The sequence below is a fragment of the Bos taurus genome, chromosome 13, assembly GCF_002263795.3.
Source record: "Bos taurus isolate L1 Dominette 01449 registration number 42190680 breed Hereford chromosome 13, ARS-UCD2.0, whole genome shotgun sequence".
In the NCBI taxonomy this organism is placed as follows: Eukaryota; Metazoa; Chordata; class Mammalia; order Artiodactyla; family Bovidae; genus Bos; species Bos taurus.
Genome location: NC_037340.1, coordinates 33,348,061 through 33,374,688, shown reverse-complemented (window position 1 = coordinate 33,374,688; position 26,628 = coordinate 33,348,061). Strand labels below are relative to the sequence as shown.

General features: G+C 36.3%; 1 protein-coding gene across 2 annotated transcripts in view; it reads right to left on the bottom strand.

The window, feature by feature from the left end:
- Window positions 1-269: 269 nt before the first annotated feature.
- KIF5B (kinesin family member 5B) overlaps window positions 270-26,628 on the bottom strand; it is a 47,960-nt gene continuing 21,601 nt past the window's right edge. The window contains exons 13-26 of one of the 2 annotated variants that reach the window (XM_005214188.5): window positions 25,768-25,836; window positions 21,577-21,783; window positions 19,325-19,468; window positions 12,327-12,512; window positions 11,549-11,666; window positions 10,757-10,818; window positions 10,551-10,660; window positions 9,417-9,518; window positions 8,627-8,687; window positions 8,446-8,517; window positions 7,978-8,082; window positions 6,691-6,907; window positions 6,028-6,178; window positions 270-2,740 (exon numbers count right to left, since the gene is read on the bottom strand). In XM_005214188.5, coding sequence (XP_005214245.1) covers window positions 6,048-6,178; window positions 6,691-6,907; window positions 7,978-8,082; window positions 8,446-8,517; window positions 8,627-8,687; window positions 9,417-9,518; window positions 10,551-10,660; window positions 10,757-10,818; window positions 11,549-11,666; window positions 12,327-12,512; window positions 19,325-19,468; window positions 21,577-21,783; window positions 25,768-25,836 — 1,584 coding nt within the window. In that variant the 3' untranslated portion in view covers window positions 270-2,740; window positions 6,028-6,047. Of the gene's footprint in view, window positions 2,741-6,027; window positions 6,179-6,690; window positions 6,908-7,977; window positions 8,083-8,445; window positions 8,518-8,626; window positions 8,688-9,416; window positions 9,519-10,550; window positions 10,661-10,756; window positions 10,819-11,548; window positions 11,667-12,326; window positions 12,516-19,324; window positions 19,469-21,576; window positions 21,784-25,767; window positions 25,837-26,628 lie in introns of both variants that reach the window. The other variant, NM_001192365.3, reaches the window with a different exon arrangement.

Sequence of the window (26,628 nt, the reverse complement as noted above, 5' to 3'; positions counted from 1 at the left end):
TCAGACAGGGGTTATGGTTTTGGGGGAAGAACAACAGAGTGACATGTCCTTATCACAGTACAGCAAAATAACTGAGATTGAGGATTCATCTCTAGCTCTTAATTCTTTAGCCTATTTAATACCTCATATCCAAAGCACATGCAATTCATTAGGAAACAAAATTATACTGAATACAATGACACACTAGTGACTATTCTGTCAAGAAAAAAGGCCACTTGGTCATGTAAAATCAACCTGATATAAAACTGAAACACATTTTAAGACAGTCATTGCATTTCAAAAAATTTTTTCTTTATTTAAACATAAAAGACATTTACAGCATGCAGGTTAACTTAAAATTATATGGCGTCTTCCCAAACCAATTATCTCTGCATGTATCTTCAAGCACTGAAAAGAAACCAACGTATTCCACAGGCAGACTCAGACTCCTCTATCATCTCCTGCCAAATTGAGAGTTATGCACAGTAGTTTTCTTAAATTAGGCAAATAATTTAACTGATCACCATGAATAAATATTACTTTCATTTCACTGAGTTTCTTTTCTGAACCATTTATCAATGCCATTCAGAGGAACATTAATTTATTCAGTCAAAAAAAAAAAAGACACTGTAAATTGAAGTAAGTATCAATGTTCCAGATGATCAGAAATTTTCACTTATAAGAGTAAATGCTGTGTTTAATGACCTACCATAGCAAAAGCAGTTCAATTAAAACAAATTTATGAAATTCTCTGTACATTTTGTGAAAGTCTGAAATTATAAATAGAAAAAAACCATTGATATTTTAAAAACCCTAACATTGTGTATTCTGAACCACACACTAGTTACAATTCATTGTTTGTTACACAGCACCAATACCTGTGATACATCTTACAAGAAGAAACTCCTATATTCAGACAAAAGAGAGAAAAAAATTTCTGCTTCATTTAAGAATATTGCCCAAAGAAGCAAGCTTTCATTTGCAAACAAAATACAAATGTCTGTGTGAATGCAGCCAAACATTTCTTCATTTAGAAAACTATCGTCACCAACAGGCAGTAGCACTGTTTTTAGTTAACTGCATTGCTTCAATCTTGCCACTCTGCAAGTTTTCATCTCAGTTTTTGGAGTGTTTCTTTTGATCAAGCCTAAAAACAATACAATCATTTTAAAGGTTGCTGCAGATCAGAACAGCGAGGATTTCTGACTGTTAAAAAAATAAATAAATTTATCTTTTAAATCAAAATTATTATAAAAGTGGAAATTACAATAGTTAAGGAAATAGAAAAATAAGCCAATTATGATCTGAGTCTTCTGACTATGGCTCCAAATTTAATACAAATATCTGTATATAAAACTTTTTCAAAAAGTTAATTCTGCCACCCAGATCCTAACACAGAACTTTCCAGCTTTCTCCTCTGAGTAACTTTACATTCCCAGTCTTTGCAAATTTCTGCTAACACAGTTGCAGTTACCCACTCCCAAGTGGTGAAGCAAATATTGAAATCTCTTTCCCTATTATTTTTATAGTTTCTAAAATAAACTGTTGACTTAGTTTAATCATCTGAGGAAGAAGTGGCAAAAACAGATACACGTAATTACAAAACTACCAGCTACCGCCAACAAAATAATTTGAGGATTATTAGTGACTTGCAAATAATTTACTACTCCTAGACTAAATAAGAAGTATGTTATAGTGTATGATTTAGTGTAGCAGGTTAAAGACACCTCAGGGATTTTCAGACCAAAATTTACCTATTATTTATAAATTCGCCATTTATTTGTCCTGTCCTTCCACATGTTTTCTCAATTTCCAAATGCTATAAATTTAGATCAACCAATACAGTACTAACAATATGAAATTATGTTTAATCCTATAATATCCATATCTTAGTTCATTTCATTATATAAAGTTGACAGATTATTATCCATCCAATTCTTATATTAACTAAACAGGCTCACAAAGCAAGGTGTTTCCATTCCACCAAGCTATGTGTATACAGCATTGGGAAGAAGAGAAATGAATTTCTTTTCCAAACTGTTTTTCTTAAACAAAAGCAAAAGATTTGCTTTTGATAGTGTGAAAGATTTCTATTCAAGATAATTCAGCAATAGGCATTTCACAAGATAATTAAGTAGCCTTGCCCAGTCTCAAGTGTCTAGTTAGGCAGTTTTCAGTTAAAGGTTTCAGTGCTCAAAGAGTAGTTTTCAGAAGCAAACTTCAAGAGATGATGCATGTAATTTTAACTCTGAAATCATTTCAAAGGATTTTTAAGTACAGTACTGACCTGATATAATTTGTGGGCATGTAGTGTTGTAAGTGGTAAAATTTAAGACATTTAATCTAAAAGTTCCATTTCCCCTAAAATAAGGTATTATTTTATAAGAAAAGAAAAACAAGCAGTAGCAGCTAGGTAACTTAAACTGAGATTAAAAAATAAACACGAAAAAGTACAAAAAGCACAGTCCTATATGATACAGTTAGCTTGGCACAGTGAAGACTAAATTTAAGACATGAAAGACAAACTGTGTAATAAATAGGGCCACAGTTATAAACTGTCGTTTTTCCCTCCTAAGACGCCAAAATTGCACTCTAGTTGTGTTGGGAAGCAGCAGAGTTTACAAGAAGAGTGGATAGGAAACAGCTGTACAGGCCAGGTACAATTTATACACTAAAAAACGTTATAATTCTAGAGTTCCCAAGGGATACAGGCTACAGTCATTGAATTATGTCCTCTTCATACTTCAATTACTTTTAACACCTGAAGATGGAAAAAAACAGAGAAAATATTATTTATACAAAACCTGTGTTTGAAAAGAATGAAATGAAATATACCAATTAGTTTAAAAACAGTTAGCCAACAGCTTTGACCACTTCTCCCAAAACTCATCGCAACAATGAATGATTTGATTTCTCTTCCTTTTGTCTCCTAAGCAGAGCTGTCTAGGGACAGTACAATATTGAAAGGAAGTCAACCCTGCATTTGCTTTTACTTACCTCAAGACCTATGAGTAAGCTGATATATAACTTACAGAGTTTTGTTTTGTTTTTTTTTTAAGAAAAAGATGGTCAATAAAATGCCAGCCAGTAGACAGTGTCAGTGACATTAAGTCAAGGACCACTAATTAACTAGCAATGTTACATACATGGTAGCTGTGAAAAACAAAAAGGGGTGAGGTGTACCAATAAGCATGAAGTACATGTGCTACGGAAAGGAACAAAGAAATAAACAATCCCAGAGACTTCCCCTGTGGTCCAGTGTTAGGACTGGGCACTTTCACTGCTATGGCCCAGAGTTCAATTCCTGGTCAGGGAACTAAAAATCCCCAAAGCCGTGAGGTCTGGCCCAAAGTAAAATAAAATAAAAGTAAACAATCCCAGTAGGAGTTACCTGGAGGCATCCTTATAATCCACTGCCTATTTACCTCTGTGTTTATTAGAAAACCTCAACGTGTCCAAAGCATCATGCAGCTAGAAGAACCAACCAGCCACATAAAACTGGGTACTACGAGTATCACTATCATTCATACATTGCCATCTCTCCCCAGAATAAATGCAGTGTTTTGAAATGCTTTTCTTAATAATTAAAAAATCTCTACAAAGTAGTTATCATATACTCCTCAATCTGGGCTTAAGATTGATCACTGCAAGACTTTAAAAAATAATAACCATTATACTTTGGACCAGCAATGAAACAAACCTGTACGTAATCATACTTTTATAGTAACTTCAAGTCTTGAAAACCTGTGTTACCTAGGTTAGCCAACTCCCTCAAGTGCTTTCATTACACTGGATCAGCAATCTGCTGCTAAAACCTACTTTACTTAACAAAGGTCATGGACTATGCTCTCTGCAAATGAGACAGGAGTTCAAAGTTCACACGTGAATTTTAATGTGAGAACAATATCCAAAACAGATAAACTTTTACCTGATTTCTATTTACCCTTTGAAAATTCTTTTGCCCACCTTCTATTTCAGAAAAGGCAGCTTGCACCTCCTCAGCATCTGCTCTGTACTAGGTAGTGATGCCTTAACTTGTATAATTCTCAAGAATGACTTTCATTTTATTAATAAAGAGGCTCAACAAGTCATTAATCCAAAGGGGAAAAAACAGGGGCAGGAAAACCACTGTAATGTCTGCTGATGTGACACAATATTAAACACATAACACCTACAATGTAATCCTGTAAAAATGTGCACAAGAATTCAATAAATGCTTTTAATAAACAGGGAACAGAGGAACACAGCAGCTGCATCCAGAAACAACCAAACACACCAGAGGTGGCCTACGCTCCAGAAGATTGGCCTTTTCTATTTAGTAAGTCAATGTCATAAAAAAAAAAAAAAAAAGAGGGTGGGATGTTATTCTAGATTCGAGACTTAAGGCAAATAACCTAATGTAAACATCGGTTCTGGATTATTCCCTGGTTTAGACAAACCAGCTGTAAAAGACTTAAAAATCAGTAAGTAATCAGAAAATTCCAAATATGGATTGATATAATATTAAAAATATTTTGTCAATTGTGATAATGTTGAGGTATATAGAAAAATGTTCTATTTCAGAGATACATTAAATGGGTCATAAACTTCATAATTTACTTTTATGCCTAAGAATTTTTAAAAAGGAGTGAAAACAAAAAAGAAATCAACTGTTAAAAAAGTAACTTGTTAAAGTTCATAAAAGTAAAAAAATCAGAATTCAAACTTAGGTGGACTCCAATATCCATTAACTCTTTCACTGTGTCACTCTCTTTTGAAACCTCTAGTATGTGGACAAAAAATTGTATTAAATTTATGGAAATGTGAATTCTCCAGAATGCTGCTTAATATTCTACTCAAATTGCAAGCCAATGTTATGCAAAAATGACAACATAAAAACCAGGAAGATTAAAATAAAACAACTTTAGTGTTTGTCAGAAACAAACCAGTTAACTATCTCATAATTATACTGTATTTTTTAGTTTCCTTAGTTTCCAAACCACCTACACACTTGGGACTTGCTAAGAATTAAATCTGATAAAATAATAGGCAGCTATAATTAGCCATGTTGTATTAAGAAAATGTTCACAATATACTGGCAAGTTAAAAAAGCAGGCTATCAGATAGCATATTCAGAACAGCACAGTATACTGGTAGTGTGTTACAGTTATGTACATTTTAACCTTCCTAATTTAAAAGTTATAATATTTAAAGAAAGTTCCAGAAGGATATATATATTGGGTGCTATTTCCAGATGATATTTATTTTCTTGCTTTGTGATAACTGTCTATCCTTTGACAGGGTGCAGCTATTACTTTTATTTACAAAGAAACAAGAACTCATAAATCAGTCAGAAAAACCACTCACAATAGTAAAATGGCACAGGACACAGAAAAAAAAAAGTATATAAATGGGCCAATAAATATATGAAAAATTCTAATTCATTCCTAAATCAATGAGATGCTTATTCCAGCCTATTAAACTGGACATTTAAAAACTATTAATACTGGCAAAGATGCAGCAAAATAGACAGTGTCCTTGGCGAGGATACAATTTAGCCCAGTCATTGGGAATAGCAGTGTGTTAGTTAGTATGTGTCAAGATTCTTACAAATGTTCACTTTCTTGTGATTCCACTTATGGGAATCTTCTGGAAATAATCTGAAAGTAAGGAGGTATAAAAAGATGTTTCATTACTTCAAATTTCATACATGAAAATTTCAACACTGGAAAATTTCAAGTATGAAAAAATTAACATAATTAAATATCCAGTAAAATAGCCACAAAACCATGGTATTTACACTAGATAACACAACAGTTAAGTAAGAGCTTTAAAAAAATGACCCAGTATTAGGTTAACAACATTAAGAACACAAATTTGAATATGCAGATACTCTGATCTGAATTATGAAAAAACTCTAAAGGAAACCATGGTAAGTTACTTTCAGAATCCCATATATAAAAAGAAAACATGCTACTAATGTTAGAATCCAAAAAAGTATTTAACCACCAGTTGCTGAACACCTCCCAAGGACAGCTGTGATTCAAAAGCCAGAGAGAGCTTACAAACCCGCGGGTGTCGTGGGGAGCTTACACCTGCTTGCCTCCTCCACCTCGCACAGCCACCGGCTGGCTGTTCTGAACAAATGCACCTCCTCCACGAATCGCACTTGGATGAGTTGGAGAAGCTGCTGGATGTTGCCCGGGACGAATAGGTTTAGCTAGTATGAAAAACAAATGCTTACTTTAGTCTCTTCTCTTTATTTACAACACATTCCCAAAGGTTTTTTCTTTGGCTTTTTGTTTCTCAGCAAACCCTTCTATCTCTCTTTTTCTTTTCAGTTACATCCTTTTGTCAAGGACCTATACAATCCTTAAAAATCTTGTTGAAAGGTTAAATTTAATAACTTTTTAAAAACCTTATTCCTGTATCACTGCTTTACAAGTAAAGCACAAGATACTGGATGACATTTTCTTTCAAGTCTCTTCTTGCTTTAATAACGTGCTCTTCTTAGTTTCTCTAAACCTGACCAGTCTTGCTCATCTAGTTCTGACTTAGCTCCTTCCCCTGCTAAGGTGGCTATGCCTCAACGCTCGTCACTCCCAACAGTGCCACCCTCTGGTAAACTAGAAAATGTAACAAATACCATATGACAAATCAGACTACATTCTCCAGTAAATAAAAATATTTAAACCAAAGCAAAGCTTCATGGTTTTATTGTGTCCTACTAACCAATCTGTGCAGAATGTCCTCTTCTGGCCATATTCTTTGATCTGACTGCTTCCTTTATACGATCTACTTCCTGCTGATAGCGTTTGCGATCTCGAGATGCATTTTCTTTGGCTTCTTTCAGCGCAGACTCCAAAGCTTTCACCCTCTCAGCTGTAGCTCTGAGTCGCTTTTCCAGCTTAGGGAGCTCACAGCGAAGATCTGCATTATCACGCACCAGCTAAAGGTAGACACAGAAAACAAGGATTCTGGCTTTACTGATTATTTGAAAAAATATAAACATTTTGTAACTTTCTTGGGAAAAAAAAAAAAACACTACATTTTATGTTAAGGTTTTCCCACAGCTAGTTTAATTTAGGCAGCAACATGCAGATAATACATGTATCTATAAATATGCTCACATGTCTCCCCCCAAATATAATTTCATTCAATATTGAGGGGCTGGTGAGACTGTTCTTTCCCCCATGACAATACGTTATAACATAGCATTAGGTCTCTTCATCAAGAGACTCATCTGGTGGACATGAAAATCCTTTTAGATACAGTGAGATCCACAAGTAAACATAAACTTAACAAGTCCTTAATAAGTGCTGAAAGAAAGGCTAAAATTTCCTGAATCTCACTCTAGTGCAAACACCAGGTTTACAGTAACAAAGACATACAAGTATGCCAAGGAGCTTAAAAACTAAGTAACTGAATCATGTTATCAAGCCTTAATAAAAGAAAAAAGTAAACAAAACAAACAAACCCCACAGTAAGTATTCCTCTTTTTTTTGGCCACACTGCATAGCTTGCGGGATCTTAGGTTCCCTGACCAGGTATAGAATCTGGACTCCCATAATGGAAACGTAGAGTCCTAACCACTGGAGTGCCAGGGAAGTCCCTACTTTACAAAAAAAAAAAAAAAGAACTACCTTGTTATTTTATATATTTCACACTCTGAGGTATTAAATGTATGAAGACCCCCCTCCCCCCAAAAAACAACAACAACGGTATTTTAACTTAAAGACTTGTCTCCCAGAGATTTAAAAATGACCATGAATAAATTAAGGACACTGACAGACCTGAAGCCCTACAAAGAAAATAACAACCCATCTTTTCACTGGCTTCTTGATAAAAGGCCATTAAAAATAGTAACTAATGTAAAAATTGCTAGTGGTTTATTTATATAATTGCATGACACAGTAACAGAATGGCTCAAGGTATGAAAATCCTTAGGACTCTTAAGATTCAAATGCTTGTTACTTCTCAGTTTTTATTGCAGTGACATTGGAATAGACTCTTTATTACCTGTTTGTGGACTTTGGTGAGTTGTTCCAGATTATTTTCAAGAAAGGAGATTTTCTGCTTCTGAGCAGCACTGCCTCCAGTGTCATCTGAATCAATCTCAGCACTCTAGAAAAAGATCAATCAATGCTATGAAAAAGTATTACTGGATCAAATAAAAGGTCTAAGTTTACTACCAAAGCTGTTACGACAATGTAAAGTTATTTCACTTGTGAATACAATCAGACACAGAAAGCACTACTGTAAGGAGAAAGGAGAAGGGAGGGGGTGGCAGAGGACGTGATGGTTAGATAGCATCACTGGCTCAACGGACATGACTGTGAGCAAACTCCGGGAGACAGAGGAGGTCAGAGGAGCTTTAAGGTGTGCTGCAGTCCATGGTGTTGCAAAGAGTCAGACATGACTTAGCGATGAACAATAAAAACAACAAGCACTACTACATAAATATCCACCCTGGTATTATGTTATTACCTTTTTAACCCTGGTGGCCAGGTCCTGAACAAAGAGCTTCCGCAGGTTGTGTAAAGTCTGAAGTTCCTTTGCCTTGAATTAAGAAAGCAGTATTTTTAGAAGCTGGTCTTCAAATTTACTAAAACCAGGGGACGAATCCATTAATATTCCCCAATCCTATTTATTTCCAAGTTTTTCTTACCACTGTCTCTTCCAAACCTTTCAAGTCTTGTCTTGCTTGTTCTCGTCTATCTTGCATAACCCTGAACAGTAGGAGAATATACAAATACAGTAAATATGCGCTTTTGAGTCCATAAAGTCTAGTTTTATTTAGCACAAGTATTCAATCAAATATTTTTATCTGACAGGATCAATGCTTAAATTCATATACGAAAAAGATCTTATTTTGAAAAAATTTACCAATGTTTAGCCTTTCAAAGAAATTTCCATATGCCTTATAATCTTCTAAAATCTATAGGTTATCAGGAAAGAACTGTCATAGCAATGGGAGAGATGAAAGAATATGCGGCATAAGGAATAAGGAGTGGTTCTTTCTAAATTTTAGAGTATGTATTATCATATAGCATATCAGAAACAACTCTGACTTAAGGAAAATTACAGGTTATAAATTACTGAAGACAAAAAAGAATGTGTTTTTATGCAAGATCAAATCTGACAAAAACAGATTTTGTGGCAGATCCTGAAATCTAAACTTCTAAATGTCACGCTTTAGGTTTATTTTTATGATGGATCTTGAAGTAATTAATCTGAATCTTAATTATCAGCGAAATATAAGACCTTGCTTTCACTAAAGTACTAGAATGTATTGCATGTTTTTAGGTATAAATCAAACCAACTCAGAGAGTTTAAGAAAAACACCCCTTCGCCTACACAAAGTGAAACATTTATCCACTGAATATAACTGAGAGCAATGCCTGCAATTCTCTAACTTAGTTTTTTATTTTTAAACTTGAATCAAAACATCTACTCACGTAAGTTCATGTAGTTTTCTGCTCTTTTCCTGATCTGTAGCTTTCAACTTTTCATGTTCTACTCTCAGGCGTTCTTGCTCTAACATCATTTTCTGGTTTTGGCTGACAAAATAAAAAACACCTCACAAGATCAAAATCATTTTCTGAATGCTGTAATTAAAAATTTTCAAAGTCTTAAATTCTGTAGTCTCACCATTCACATACACCAGGCCTCCTCTTTAGGCTGCCGTCCACAGAGGCAGAAAGAGGATCTGGCCACATTCAGCCATATGGTATTTTTCAGTTTGGTTTAAAACTGTATCTTGATTTCTTATGTTTCATTCTCCTGAATTCTTTCCCTAAATCCATTAACAAAAAGTTCCATGTCCCAAGCTTTGTCATCATTTTTTGTTACTCTCCTCTGCCTCCTACTCAAATCATGATTTGGTCAAAGACCTCAAATTTCTATCAATTCTATGCTATATGTGTATGGCTGTGGAAGTAAGAAAAATATGTTCTAGAAAAACTAAGACAACCACTTCTATTAAAAGAAACATTTTTAAAACACACAGTTTTCATAGTTTTTCTTAGGAATTCCCTGGTGGTCCAGTGGTTAAGAATCCACCTTGCAATGCAGGAACTTGGGTTCAATCCTTGGTTGGGGAACTAAGATCCCATATGCTATGGGGCAACTGAGCTCTCATGCCTCAACTAGAGACCCTGAGTGCTACAAACGACAGAGCCCAGACTCCCTAGAGCCATGTACCACAATTAGAGAGGCCTGCATGCCCCAAACAAGAGCCAATGCAGGCTAAAATAAATAATTATTTTTTTAAAACGTTAAGGAAAGGATCTGGAGAAGACAGTGATGTGTATCTGAAATAACGGTTAAAGTTGAGCAATATTTTTTTTACTGAATATCTACATCAAAAGACCTAAGAAAAATTTTCAAAAACTTCCACTGGAACTAGAAGTTCTCACAAATGAAGATTCTTTATTTTCAAGTCAAAAATTGTTTCAAAGAAAAATGCAGGTTAGAAACATTAGAAATAAGGATATATTACCCACCAGTGACCTTTTATGTCCTCCTGTCTAAACAGGCAAGTCTTTCCAAGTTAGTTTCTACTACCTCAGAAGAAAGGAAAACACACTTACTCTTGAAGATCAGTAATAAGTTTTTCTTTTGCCTCGACTTCATCTCTCAAACTACTAATTTGTTTTTGATGAGTTTCTCTATGGCTTTGGATCTGCTGTTCAACAGCTTGCTAAAATAATTGGGGGAAGAGGATTTTAAGTCAGATTAATCATGATTAATAATGATGAATTAAAGCCATTAGAGTCCAATGTTACATCAAACTTACCTTAACTTCATTTGCCGTCTGAACCTTATTCAAGTGCTCCTTTTCCATTTCATGCACTTTCTCTGTTTGGGTGGGAAGAGAAAACAGAAGAGAGTTCTTGATACAAACCAAGGGGCAAATGGGTTTTATGAGGCTAGGTTCCTTAATGGGCTTTCTCTAGTGGCTCAGTGGTAAAGAATCCTCCTGTCAACACAGGAGACGTGGGTTCGATCCCTGGGTGGGCAAGATCCCTTGGAGAAGGAAATGGCAACCCACTCCAGTATTCTTGCCTGGAAAATCCCATGGACAGAGGAGCCTGGCAAGCTATAGTCACAGAAGAGTCAGACATGATTGACTGACTAAACAACTTTCCTTAACAGTACTTGACTTTAAATTACCCAAATGCTACATAGTAAATTTTACTCAGTACATACTGATTAGTGACCATAGTTATATTCTTTGTATTGATATTATGGTTTCCTTTATTTTTTTGGCCAAATTCTGGAATAGATGGGCTAGTGTATGTAGGGAAACAAGACAGCTTTCTAAGTCCCCTGTGTCAGGACAGGTGCACATGGCACATGCACACGTGCGTGCGCACACACACACACAACTTAGAAATTCCTAGATTGGTCACTTCCATATTCAAAAACAATTTCAAAGCCACACTAAAATGTAATATTTACTATTCCAATTGGTCTGTATTCCTACTAGTGTATTCTCCATCAGTGTCAATATGTTTACTACAATCATACTGGAGTCAGTAACAGTTTATAACATAGGTATCACTCACGAATAACTGGAAGAGAGTACCTTGTGCTCGAAGCTGGACTAGCTCTTCAGTGAGGGAATCAACAGACTCCTCCAGCTGTCTTTTCTTTTGCTCCACATTTTGAAGATACTCAGTCAATGATTTGATTTTGGCTTCATGCTTTTGAGGAAAATAAACTGTTATGAAGTGGAGCCAATGAATGGAGGCAAACCTCTCATACACACTCAGTTGTTCAGAATATTTGAGAGTAAGCAAGATTTATCACTATATTAAACATAAAATAAACTTACAGAACAAGATACTTAAGACCAAAATGTTCAGGGGCAAGTTTTTATAAAGATGAAGAATTTAATCAATGAAATGGTCATCTGTGCAATTTCTAACACTTACAAAACAAGGCACTTTAAAGGCTGATTTATGAAGTAATATTCTTACTGTTATCTCCAACTAACATTAACCTCTGCCTTTCTCCTCCAATTCCTATCCTGCTGAATGGTCTCATCCATTTAGTTGCCAAAGCCATATAACTGGCCCTGCAGTTTTGCTTATGCTAGAATTATTCCAGATTCAATAGTCATCAGTCACAGCTTTCTAGTAAATTCCTTTACTTAACATATACATGTCACCAAATATAACCCAGTTAAATCATTCATGTTATCACACTGCAGCTAGAGTAGGAAAAAGTAGCTGAATTAACTGCTTAATGTTGTTACTCAAAATAACCTACAAAAGGTCATTTTTCTTACAACTTTAACAATAAATAAAATTTATTATGTGGCTGTTCAAAAAAATGAGGAAGGTCTGTTCTGTAACACATACTTGAGAGATACGAAGCTGGCATGCTGCTAACTCCTTTTCATTTTCTTCCATTTTCTTGTTGCTCTCAGTTTGTGTGCTTTCTAACTGTTTGCAGCGTTTTACCATGGTTTTTACTTCTGACTTCATTTTGCTAATGTAGAGCCTTGCAACAGTGAATTCTTCATCTATCATGCCAGTTCCCTCAGGCTGCTGTGAGAAAAGGACAAACAGAAATGAAAGATAAAAAAAGGTTTTTTGTGTGTGTGTTTACCCAATTAGGTTCTAAAATCTTAAACAAAATTAAATACTTTTAATATTATTCAACATTTGTAGGAAGTTTGGAACTTTTATTAAATATTGTTTTTACTAAAGGGTAAGTAAAGGAGAGCTTCATTTTTGCCTTCCTTACCTTCTAAACTTAATGTTAACACATGCCTACAGGGAAAAAAATATAACATATAAACAAACAAAACTAATAAACTCTGCCTCTTTCAATTTGTGGATTTCCTCCTCAAAGGCGCTCAGTAAATTTACTGTTTATGTGTAAGTCCAGTTCAAAACTTAACAAATAATGATGTTTAGGTGGCTGGAAAAGAATGATTTTTAAGTTCACTAAGGAGGAACTGTGGTCAGTGCACATTCCTTAGTAACTTTAATGAGTTTCATTACAAAATTCCAGTACAATATTCAGTGTCAAAAAATAAGGAGCTCAGGTAAATTCCCCAGTGGTTGAGTGGTTAGGACTTACTTTCACTGCTGGAGCCCGGGTTCAATCCCTGGTTGGGGAACTAAGATCCCATAAGCCACACAGTATGACCAAAGAAATTCCCCAAACCCAAAAACATAAAAATAAAACACAAAAAAACAGCTTGACCCTCCCACTAACATCTGGAATAAGACAAGGATGCCTACCCTCACCAATTCTATTCAATGTAGTACTGGAAGTTCTAACCACATCAATCAGACAAGAAAAAGAAATAAAAGATATCCAAACTGAAACAGGTAAAATTATCATATGTAGATAATATACTATATATAGAAAACCCTAAAGAATCCACACAAAACTAGAATTGATAAATAAAATGAATTCAGCAAGGTAGCAGGATACAAATTAACACATAGAAACTGATTGCATTTCTTTACATTAATAATAAAATATCAGAAAGGCAATGTAAAAAACCCCAGTATCCTTTAAAATCATATCAATAAACATATAAAACAGGAATAAACCTGAACCATGTAGGCAAAAGACTTACATGCTGAAAACTACAAAACATTAATAAAGGAAACTGATGTTTATTCAAAGAAATGGAAAGATATTCCATGTTCTTGAACTGGAAGAATTAATATTGTTAAAATGGCCATATTACCCAGAGCAAGCTATAGATTTAATGGGATTACTATCAAATTACCCATGACATTCATCACAGAACTAAATAATCCTAAAATTTATATGAAACCATAAGATCTAGAATTGCCAAAGCAATCCTAAGGAAAAAGCAGGAGGTATAACCCTCCCAGACTTCAGATAATACTACAAAGCTACAGTCAGCAAAAAAGCATGATACTGGCACAGAGAACCCAGAAATAAATCCACACCTATGGACAATTAACCTCTGACAAAGATGACAAGAACATACAATGGGAAAAAGTCTTTTAGCAAATGGTGTTGAGAAAGTTGGACAGCCAGATTAATCAATGAAGTTAAGACACTCCTTCACGCCATGCACAAAATAAACTCAAAAGGGCTTAAAGACTTAAACATTAGACATGACACCATAAAACTAGAAGAGATAATAGGCAAAATATTCTCTGACAAATCATAGCAATGTTTTCCTAAGTTCAGTATCCCAAGGCAGCAGAAAGCAAAAGCAAACAAATGGGACCTAATCAAACTTACAAGCTTTTGCAAAGAAAAGGAAACCATAATCAAAACAAAAGACAACCTACAGAATGGCAGAAAATATTTGCAAATGATGAGACCATCAAGGGCTTAATTTCCAAAATATACAAACAGCTCATACAACTCAACAACAAAACACCTCACCCCCCATAAGAGGCAGAAGACTTAAACAGACATTTCTCCAAAGAGGAAATACAGATGGCCAAAAGGCACATGAAAAGATGCTTAATACTACTAATTATTAGAGAAATGCAAATCAAAAATACAATGCAGGGGTAACACCTGAACATTTGGTCAGAAACCGGCCCTACATTAAAGTCTTAACAAAAGAACAAATGCTGGAGGTGCGGTGTGAGAAAGGGAACCTCCTATGCTACGCTGGTGATGAATGTTAAACTGCTGCACGCATATGGGAGAACACTAGGGGAGGTTCTCAAATTAACTAAAAATAGAATTACCATATGATCCAGCAGTCAGTCCCACTTATGGGCATCACCTAGTATTTGCCAAGGGGCAGTGGGGAGTAGGTGAGGGGTTGGGGCGGGTATGGGGAGGAGGGAGGAAGGAGAGAGGGGGAGGTTGGGATTAGCAGATGCAAACTAGTATATATAGACTGGATAAACAACAAGGTCCTACTGTACAGCACAGGGATATATCTTAAATATTCTGTGCTAAATCATAATGGAAAGGTGTATGAAAAAGAATGTGTATCTATGTATAAATCAATCACCCTGGTTTACAGGAGAAATTAACACAATATTGTAAATCAACTATACTTCAAATTAAAAATAAGGAGCTTGAGAAGAAAGAAGTAAACTTGTCTTTGTGTGCAGATGACATGACTGTTTAAAGCCATTATAGCAACATTACAGGATACAAGATCAACTTACACAAAAGTCAATCACTTTCCAATATATTAGCAAAACAAGGAAACAAGGGAACAAGGGAATCTGAAACTAAAAACCTCTCTTTCTGATGTCATTCATATTATCACTTAAAAGGAACAGCCAACATAATACTGAGGAACAACAAAGTTGAAGGACTAACACTACCCAACTTCAAGACTTACTAAACCTCCAGTTATTAAGATGACATGGTACTGACAAAAGAACAAATAGGTTATTAGAAAACAATCGAAAGCATAGGAATAGCATACACAAATAGAGTCAAATAATCTCTGATGGAGGACAAAGGGAATTCAATGGAAAATGGACAGTCTTTTTATTAAACTGCTGGAAAAACTAGTCATCCACATGTAAATACCTCATAGAAAAAAATGAACTCCCAATGGATCATATACCTAAATGTAAATTCAAAATCAAAAAACTTCTAGAAGATAACAAATGAGAAAATCTAGGTGACTGTGGGTTTGGAGATGAGGTTTTAAAGTGTAACACCAAAACCACAATCCATGAAGAAAAAGAATGGCAAGCTAGACTTCATTAAAAAGATAGCCAGACTGGGAGAAATATCTGCAAAACACAAACCTAATGAAGGACTATTATTCAAAACACACAAACAGAACTCTTAAAATTCAAGGTAAGAAAATAAAGAGTCCAAAACGCAAATTAAACAACAGTGTGCTATGACTGATTCATGTTTATGCATAGCAGACACCAACACAATACTGTAAAACAATTATCCTTCAATTAAAAACAAAAACACCAAAACTGTGTGATGATGTCACATATCTATTAAAAAGGCTCAAACCAAAAAAATGATGACATCAAATACTGGTGAGGATGTGAATTAATAGAACTTTCATTTTATTGCTGGTGGGAGCAAAAAATGCTATAAGCCAATTTCGAACACAGTTTGGGAGTTTCTTACTAAGTTAATATAGTCTTAACCTATGATCTAGCAATCATGCTCTTAGTTATTTTAACCCATCGAATCAAAAACTTATGTACTCAGAAAAACCTGCACACGAATGTCTGTTTACAGCAGCTTTAAACTGGAGGTAACCAAAGTGGCCTTCAACAGGTACCTACCTACATACAAAAGCGCTTCCCTGGTGGCTCAAATGGTAAAGAATCTGCCTGCAATGCAGGACACCAGGTTCAATCCCTGGGTCTGGAAGATCCCCGGGAGAAGGGAATGACAATGCACCCCAGTATTCTTGTCTGGAGAATTCCGTGGACAGAGCCTGGCAGGCTACAGTCCATGGGATCGGAAAGAGTCAGAGATGACTGAGCAACTAACACTTTCACTTTCTTTTACATACAAAAATGAAATGAGCTATCAAGCTAAAAGATGACATGGAAAAACCTTAAATGTGGGTCACAATAAACTGTGGAAAATTCTGAAAGAGATGGGAATACCAGACCACCTGACCTGCCTCTTGAGAAATCTACATGCAGGTCAGGAAGCAACAGTTAGAAATGGACATGGAGCAACAGACTGGTTCCAAATAGGAAAAGGAGTATGTCAAGGCTGTATATGGTCACCCTGCTTATTTAACTTATATGCAGAGTACATTATGAGAAACGCTGGACTGGAAGAAGCACAAGCTGGAATCAAGATTGCCAGGAGAAATATCAATAACCTCAGATATGCAATTGATACCACCCTTATGGCACAAAGTGAAGAGGAACTCAAAAGCCTCTTGATGAAAGTGAAAGAGGAGAGTGAAAAAGCTGGCTTAAAGCTCAACATACAGAAAACGAAGATCATGGCATCTGGTCCCATCACTTCATGGGAAATAGATGGGGGAACAGTGGAAACAGTGTCAGACTTTATTTTTTAGGGCTCCAAAATCACTGCAGATGGTGACTGCAGCCATGAAGTTAAAAGACGCTTACTCCTTGGAAGGAAGGAAAGTTATGACCAACCTAGATAGCATATTCAAAAGCAGAGACATTACTTTGCCAACAAAGGTCCATCTAACCAAGGCTATGGTTTTTCCAGTGGTCATGTATAGATGTGAGAGTTGGACTGTGAAGAAAGCTGAGTGCCGAAGAATTGATGTGTTTGAATTGTGGTGTTGGAGAAGACTCTTGCGAGTCCCTTGGACTGCAAGGAGATCCAACCAGTCCATTCTAAAGGAGATCGGTCCTGGGTGTTCTTTGGAAGGAATGATGCTAAAGCTGAAACTCCAGTACTTTGGCCACCTCATGTGAAGAGTTGACTCACTGGAAAACACTGATGCTGGGAGGGATTGGGGGCAGGAGGAGAAGGGGATGACAGAGGATGAGATGGCTGGATGGCATCACCAACTTGATGGACCTGAGTTTAAGTGAACTCCAGGAGTTGGTGATGGACATGGAGACCTGGCGTGCTGCAATTCATGGGGTCGCAAAGAGCTGGACACGACTGAGCGACTGAACTGAAGTAAAAGAAGCCAGTCTGAAACAGCTAATACTGTATGATTCTACTTATATGACATTCTGGAAATGGCACAACTAGAGACAGTTAAAAAGATCAATGTTTGCTAGTGATTCAAGGGAGAGGGATGAGCAGATAAAGCACAAGCAACTTGTTAGGACCATGAAATGATTCTGATACTGCAATGGTGAATCTATATTATGCATTCATCAAAATCCAGAGACTTGTATAACACAAAGAGTGAAACATAATGCAAAACAAGGAGAACTCAAGCAGCACTTACTGATGATGTTTAACAGGAAAAGAATTACATGCAAAACACAAGAAAATTGAGGATCCATTTTTTCTTTTAAAAGAACCTATCTGCAAGTCTGACTTGTTTTCAAAATACTGCAATGGTTTAGTGACAAAAGTGGTTTAGATGTCTGGTTATCACTGGCTCTGCCATAAGACATAAGCCAGTTTTACTCTTTATTTTCTCTACCTTTACCACTTTTTCACTTACTAAATTATTTGAACATGAAATGGATGAAAAAAGTGAAAAGCGTTAGCTGCTCAGTCATGTCCGACTCTTTGTGACGCCATGGACTGTAGCCTGACAGACTCCTCTGTCCATGGCATTCTCTAGGCAAGAATACTGGAGTGGGTTGTCATTTTCTTCTTCAATGAAATGGATGGATTTTTCTAAAAACAAGGCACAAATTTACAAAGAAAAATTTGAACATGTTTGCAGTGTTCAGAATATGAAGGAAATCTACTTTTTTTATACTGGAAGATTCCAACAGAACGTAATCAATCTCACATACTTCACCACAAACAGGACAGGGCAGGATGTTCAGACTGACAGTGAAGAAAGAGCAAGTCACATCATTCAATGTTTAACAACGCATTTCTGTTCTGATCAGGTGAGCCAGCATTAAGAAACGACACAATTATGAGAATGAATCCTAGCCTCCATCAACAAACAATAGTTTGGAATAACAACAGAAGGAAAGTGTGCTCCACAGTGAAAGCTTTTATTTCATTTCCAACTCTTAAACAGGGCTGCTTAGCCGGCTTTCACTACAAACTCAAGTATAAATTTGCTCTCCTTGTCACTATAATTAGACTTTAATTTAAAAAAAAGGAAGTCCATACAAATATCTACTGCAACATACAAACCTTTCATGTTATGTGCATGTTTTTTCAGTTAAGAGTCTAGCTTGTATTTTTGATCTAAGTTTTAAAATCTACCAGGTTGCAATTTTTTTTTAACTACACACTAGTGCTAATATAACTAAGTATCCGCACCCTGAAAAAGATTATTAGAAAAGAAAAAAATGTAACAAAATTTTGATAACTGATTAACTCTGAGGTTCACAGTATTGTCCTGTTTACTACTGTATGTTTAAAAAATTTCCAAATATAGAGAATTAATTAGCAGTGCTCACCTTTTATCTTTTTAAACACTTACAGCAATCAGAAGCTAATTTACTTACAGTTTACTCCTGGAGCTATTGTTTCAATTACACACTTTCTGTGGAGTAATTTATTAACAATAATTTCTAAGTGCAAAATTCTTTACATAGAGAAGAAAACTAAACATGTAGTCCAGATAAATGCTACTGACTGAGCATGTCTCCTTGAGGACCCTTTATCCTCTCCCTCTTCCTCATCTATTTAAAATGAAGCTAATACCCTCTACTACAGATGGGTCTTGGAGGAGATGACAGGCATGAAAAGAGCTTTGTGAAAAATGAAAGCGTGAGCTCTATACAGATAATCATGCTTACTCTCAGGTAGTTACAATTACCTTTACGTCATTGTTTCCCACAGCAATTCCAATTTCTGCCAGGTCTTTTAGTAAAGATGCCATCATCTCTGCCGCTCTTTTTTTCTGGTGGTTGGTCATTTCCTTAAGTTTCTGAAGCTCAGCATCTATACTTGCTAAACTTGCCTAATAGAACAAAACACAAAAGGTACAGTGAAATCTATTAAATGAAAGATCAACTCAAATATTGACAGGTATTTTCATTCAGTCACCTTCCCTGGTGGCTCAGAGGTTAAAGCGTCTGCCTGCAATGCGGGAGACCTGGGTTCGATCCCTGGGTAGGGAAGATCCCCTGGAGAAGGAAATGGCACCCCACTCCAGTATTCTTGCCTGGAGAATCCCATGGACGGAGGAGCCTGGTAGGCAGCAGTCCATGGGGTTGCAAAGAGTTGGACACGACTGAGCGACTTCATTTTCACTTTCATTCAGTACTCACAAAACCATTATTTTCCGCTTTCATTTTCCTGAATTCTCTACTGAGTTCTGGGCTAGCTCTCAGCTCAAATTTAAAATGTATTTTAGGCCTAAGAGGACCATGTAAAGTAGCCATATTGTAGCTCCATCAAGAGCAGACAGTTTGTATTACTTCACTAATTTTTGAGATTGGATGTTTTCTACCTAGAAATGGAAAACTTTCAAATTAACTAGATTTTATTTTCATTTATTACCTTTGGAAACAGTCTGGGAAAATATATGTTAGTATGGAACTGATAAGTCTTCTAGATGGCTGATTAAGTTTTATCTGCTTTTTATATAGTATTTAGTTTCCGAGAAGAATTCACCTGATAATTACTACTACTTTTGTACTATGATACATGCAATTATCCAGGAGACAATAAACTAGCATTACTATATGAGTTACTATAATTATAAATTTAAAATAATAGCTGGCTTACCAGCAACAAAGTCACCACAATTTTGAAAATTCAACTGAACCTGCCTGCTTTAAAACTGTTAGTTGTGTCACAGATCATATACTGTATTTTTAATGCAAGTTGTTGACTTTTAATCAGTATCTTTTAGTAAAGATACCATTGTTTCAGCTGCTCATTTCTTCTGGTCATTTCCTTAAGTGTCTGAAAAAGTGTCTGAAAACCAGCAGATTGTGAGTTCACTCAGTGTGATCTACAATATACTACCAAGTCCAAATTACCAGACAATATTTCTAACAACTGAACAGCAATACTCTTAAGTATATAAAAAGATGCAGACCACTTTAGGGGTTTCTAATTCCTTACCAATACAGTGCTCATATAGAAACTGGGACACAAACAGAACAGTCATAAAGGCTGAAGTCAGTGGTTAAGGACCAACTTACAGTTTACAGAGTTTTAGGAAACTCCTATCATTTGTTCAAACAGAAATTAGGTTTGCTAGTAATGCAACTCAGTTAAGAGTTATAAAGGTATTTTGATTTCCATGGTATTAATTATAACTTCAAGCTAAATGTAACTTGGGAGATCAAAAAGGGAAAAGGAACTTCTCCAGGAGCAGAAAGGCTTTCAAAAATGTCATTTCGTAGCACTGACTGCTTTTCTTTAAACACTTGATGTGACGGGAAACAACTGGTGAGCACTGACCCTATGTCCAACTTTAAATATGATTTCTAAACAAGAAGCCAGCATTAACAACAAAACTTTAAGAAAATGAGAGCTCATCCATGGTGATGCTCAAAATATCGCAGAAGCAGTCACAGTTGTATACTATTTCTGGCATCACTGCCAGAGGGCAGGGACTCTTGCCTTACAGTGATGAAAACAAAAACCTTCATTTCCTGGGGAACCATGATAAAGCTATTACACTGTCCTAGAAGACACTGGTCCAGGTATTGGAAATTTAACAGTGAACAAAATGTAAGTTACGTGAAGTCATATATCCTGCTAGTTTGCTTTTTGTGCACGTTTTAAAAATCATAGTTTGAACAGTTGGCTAATGACTTTACTGGGCAACTAGTAGTCAACTTTTTTTTCTTTTAACAGTAGAATAATATCTGGAGTAGCCAATATGTAGCCAATTAAAATACCACTTTAATTACATATTAATAGACCTTTAGAAACTAAAAAAATAACCCTCTTCCTCCACCTTAAAGCTTCATATATGGGAGGAAATAAAGTTGACACTTGAGTTCTTCAAGAATCGATGTTACCAGTCTTAAGCTTTTACAGAAATAATTTACTCAGGTAACTTTCCAATTAAGAATAATTTACCAATTAAGAAAAAAAACTGTATCCTACCGATTTCTGATTCAGCTCATCACTAAGTAATTCATATTCCTTAGTTTTGTCTTCAACTTCTTGAGACTTCTGATCATAGTTGACAGCAAGTTCTTCCAAGGCTTGTAAAACTTCCTTTACTTCTTCCTTAGAGGCATCATTTTCTGCCTGAAGGCGATTCAGTTCAGTCTGCATATTATCTTGATCTCTTCTGGTAGATGCCAGTAGCTGTAGGAAGGAATAAAAATATCTATTTTATCCAAAGAACACTGAGTAACTGATTTTTAAAACATATACAAGTTTAAAAAAAAAAAAAACAAAAAAACCTTTTATTACTTGCTAACCAAAAAGCGGATGAAATGTGGACATTACTATACATGGTAACATTTATTCATTCAACAGATTTACTGAATACCTACTGTGTGCACATTCTGTGCTCAACACTGGGGAGATGGAAAAAATCTAGTGGAAGACAGATACACAAACGAATGCAATACAAAATGAAATGCTAGAGCCATAATGGAGACAGGACATGACAAAGTGCTTGGTAGTATAAGCAAAGGGGATATTTCTGGATGGGAATTCATGGAGGCGGCGGCCAGAATAGGAAAATTATTGTTAGGTGCACACTAACAGAAAGAAAAAGACACACAAGGATCCTAACTGTGCACAAAAAAAAACAAAGAAATCAGTAGATGCTTTAAAAGTTTAAGTTTTCTTTGGGCAAAGGAGCGTGGCATCTGAGCTATGTCTGAGGAAAACATGGTATCAGCAAATAAAACCTAAATTGGAAGAAGCCAAGAGACTCTTAGGAGGATACTGAGACATGTGGGTCAGTTGCTTTGAAGTAGGGGCATCTGGAATTTGTAGTTTTCTAATGGGGCAGAGTGCTAATGCCACTTACAAGTGGGAGCCAGGGATGCCAACTGTCCTGTAAAATGGACAGAACAATATAAATGAAGAATTATGCAAATGATACCAGTGCCCCTTGGAGAAACAATGCTAGTAGAGTTGAAACAAATATGATGATTCAACCAGGATTAATTTGACTGACGGTAGACATCTCCTGGGCTTTCCTTGTAGCTCACCTGGTAAAGAATCCGCCTGCAATTCAGGAGACTTGGGCTCGATCCCTGGGTTAGGAAGATCCCCTGGAGAAGGGAAAGGCTACCCACCCCAGTATTCAGGCCTCAAGAATTCCACGGACTGTATAGTCTATGGGGTCGCAAAGAGTTGGACACAACTGAGTGACTTTCACTTTCACTTTTCAGACACCTCTTACTGAAGTTATAAGTCTTTGCTCTGATCCCCAGAACGAACCTCAAACAAAGGTTTGAAGGTTGAAAATTGAAACACATTTCAATTATCCCCCATTCTTAAACTGAAGAAATTGGGGGAAAACCACTAGACCATCCAGGTATGACCTAAATCAAATCCCTTAAGATTATACAGTGGAAGTGAGAAATAGATTTAAGGGACTAGATCTGATAGACAGTGCCTGATGAACTATGGACGGAGGTTCATGACATTGTACAGGAGCCTGGAATCAAGACCATCTCCAAGAAAAAGAAATGCAAAAAAAGCAAAATGGCTGTCTGAGGAGGCCTTACAAATAGCTGTGAAAAGAAGAGAAATGAAAAGCAAAGGTGAAAAGGAAAGATATTCCCATCTGAATGCAGAGTTCCAAAGACTAGCAAGGAGAGGTAAGAAAGCCTTCCTCAGTGATCAATGCAAAGAAATAAGAAGAAACAATAGAATGGCAAAGACTAGAGATCTCTTCAAGAAAATTAGAGATACCAAGGGAACATTTCATGCAAAGATGGGCTCGATAAAGGACAGAAATGGTATGGACCTAATAGAAGCAGAAGATATTAAGAAGAGGTGGCAATAATACACAGAAGAACTGTACAAAAAAGAGCTTCATGACCCAGATAATCACAATGGTGTGATCACTCACACTCACCTAGAGCCAGACATCCTGGAATGTGAAGTCAAGTGGGCCTTAGGAAGCAACACTACGAACAAAGCTAGTGGAGGTTATGGAATTCCAGTTGAGCTATTTCAAATCCTGAAAGATGATGCTGTGAAAGTGCCGCACTCAGTATGTCAGCAAATTTGGAAAACTCAGCAGTGGCCACAGGACTGAAAAAGGTCAGTTTTCATTCCAATCCCAAAGAAAGGCAATGCCAAAGAATGCTCAAAGTACCACACAACTACACTCATCTCACATACTAGTAAAGTAATGCTCAAAATTCTCCAAGCCAGGCTTCAGCAATACGTGAACCATGAACTTCCAGATGTTCAAGCTGGTTTTAGAAAAGGCAGAGGAACTAGAGGTCAAATTGCCAACATCCACTGGATCATCAAAAAGCAAGAGAGTTCCAGAAAAACATCTATTTCTGCTTTAATGACTATGCCAAAGCCTTTGACTGTGTGGATCACAATAAACTGTGGAAAATACTTAAAGAGATGGGAATACCAGACCACCTGATCTGCCTCTTAAGAAACCTGTATGCAGGTCAGGAAGCAACATTTAGAACTGGACATGGAACAACAGACTGGTTCCAAATAGGAAAAGGAGTACGTCAAGGCTGTATACTGTCACCTGCTTATTTAACTTATATGCAGAGTACATCATGAGAAATGCTGGGCTGGAAGAAGCACAAGCTGGAATCAAGATTGTCAGGAGAAATATCAATAACCTCAGATATGCAGATGACACCACCCTTATGGCAGAAAATGAAGAACTAAAGAGCCTCTTGCTGAAAGTGAAAGAGGAGAGTGAAAAAACTGGCTTAAAGCTCAACATTCAGAAAACTAAGATCATGGTAACCAGTCCCATCACTTCATGGCAAATAGATGGGGAAACAGTGGAAACAGTGTCAGACTTTATTTTTGGGGGCTTCAAGATCACTGCAGATGGTGACTGCAGCCATGAAATGAAAAGACGCTTACTCCTTGGAAGGAAAATTATGACCACCTAGACAGCATATTCAAAAGCAGAGACATTACTTTGCCAACAAAGGTCCGTCTAGTCAAGGCTATGGTTTTTCCAGTGGTCATGTATGGATGAGAGTTGGACTGTGAAGAAAGCTGAGCGCCAAAGAATTGATGCTTTTGAACTGTGGTGTTGAAGAAGACTCTTGTGAGTCCCTTGGACTGCAAGGAGATCCAACCAGTTCATCCTAAAGGAGATCAGTCCTGGGTGTTCACTGGAAGGGCTGATGTTGAAGCTGAAACTCCAATACTTTGGCCACCTGATGCAAAGAGCTGACTCATTTGAAAAGACCCTGATGCTGGGAAAGATTGAGGACAGGAGGAAAAGGGGACGACAGAGGATGAGATGGTTGGATGGCATCACTGACTCAATGGACATGGTTTTGGGTAGACTTCAGGAGTTGGTGATGGACAGGGAGGCCTGGCATGCTGCGGTTTATGAGGTGGCAAAGAGTCAGACATGAGTGAGCGACTCAACTGAACTGACTGCCAAGTAAGGTAAAATGAGGGTCCAAAATGACAAACTAGAGAGAAGGAACTTGAAAGAAACAAGATGAAAGTGAAGATCACAGAAATGAGAAACAGGTAAGGGAAAGGTAGAAATGGTAGAGTAAAAAATAATCTTATTCACTGACATTCTCATTTCTATGATAAAAGTCATACCCTAAAGTATGAATTACTAAAAACAAAGCCAATGTGATTCAGAAATAAGTCTTTTCTTTAACAATCCCTTTGGACATATATCAGTGTTAAAGTGTTTTTTATACTCCTTCCTTCATCATTTTCATGTGGAAATACTTTTCATAAAGGGAGGGGGAACCTAAGGTTACTCCAGTCCAAGGATCAATAAGGAATGTTTGGGGGAGAATAAGACAAAGTAGCACTGTACAAGGAAAGCAAAAGACAGAGTTGAAAACCCCAGGAGATGTATACTAAAGAATAAATGCAAAAAAAGAAAATCATTCTCTTCCCTCCAGTTAGACTTAACTCAAACTTAAAAAACCCAAAAAACCCAACCCCCAAAAGCCCGAAGAAGTCAATCTTTGCTTCTGTTTGTATGATGTACTGCTCCCATAGGATATCCATGGTGAAGCATGGACGTATTCAAAAATTTTTTTAATGTACTGGAGTATGTTCTGAGCTCTGTAGATGCCTTCATCTTTTAAGTGACAATGACATACTGTACAGCTTTTCTGAAAGCAGTATTCAATTTACCTCTTCCTGATCCAGCATTTGTGTCTTCAGTTTTTCTACCAATTGGCTCTGTTGATTAATTTCTTCATCCTAGAATTTTCAGTTACAAGTTAACAAAATAGCTCACAACCTGGTTCTGTTTCCTAACACAAACTGTAAGATTACTACCCACTCCCCAGTATTTCAAAGTTGTTTTCTCCAAATTCGACATAGCTTATTCTAACCTCTTATCTTAGAAAGATGTTGAAACAAATGGAGCGTCTTTCAATTATCAGTAACTGTAACATCCTTATCATGCAATAAGAAAAAAGGCTTATGTTTATGAAAGTTATTCACAAAATACATGCTAAAATAAACATGTTTAAAGCTATTACTGAAAATAATGCCATGTAGCCACTTCAAACCTACCTACCATCCCTGTTTAAAATACATTAAAAATATCACCTACTAAGAAAAAAATCAAAGACAACACCAGAACAATTTTTTCTAGCCTCTTTACTGTTGTTTTTCCCATCCTTTTTATTTGGTTCATAATTGTGCTATTTTTCATACTACTGATATCATCAAAGTACAAAGAAGATAGTATTTCCATTTGATTCTATTCCCTCAGTCTAACCTCTTGCATCATTTTTATCATTAGCACCATAGACAGCTGATTCTAAAAGGTCATTTCATTAAGACTCTCCAAGGATCCACGTCAAATTTCCTTTTGCAAGTTCTTTTAGCTTAAAGAGAAGGGGAAGAAAGGTATGCCTTATACATTTGTTTCTGCACAGAAACAGAAATTGTCATTTTATATTTTCTGTTAATACAATGATCTTGAAAAAGTTAACAGGAACCTAGGAATATGTACATAGGTCATGAGGACCCATTAATACTGAA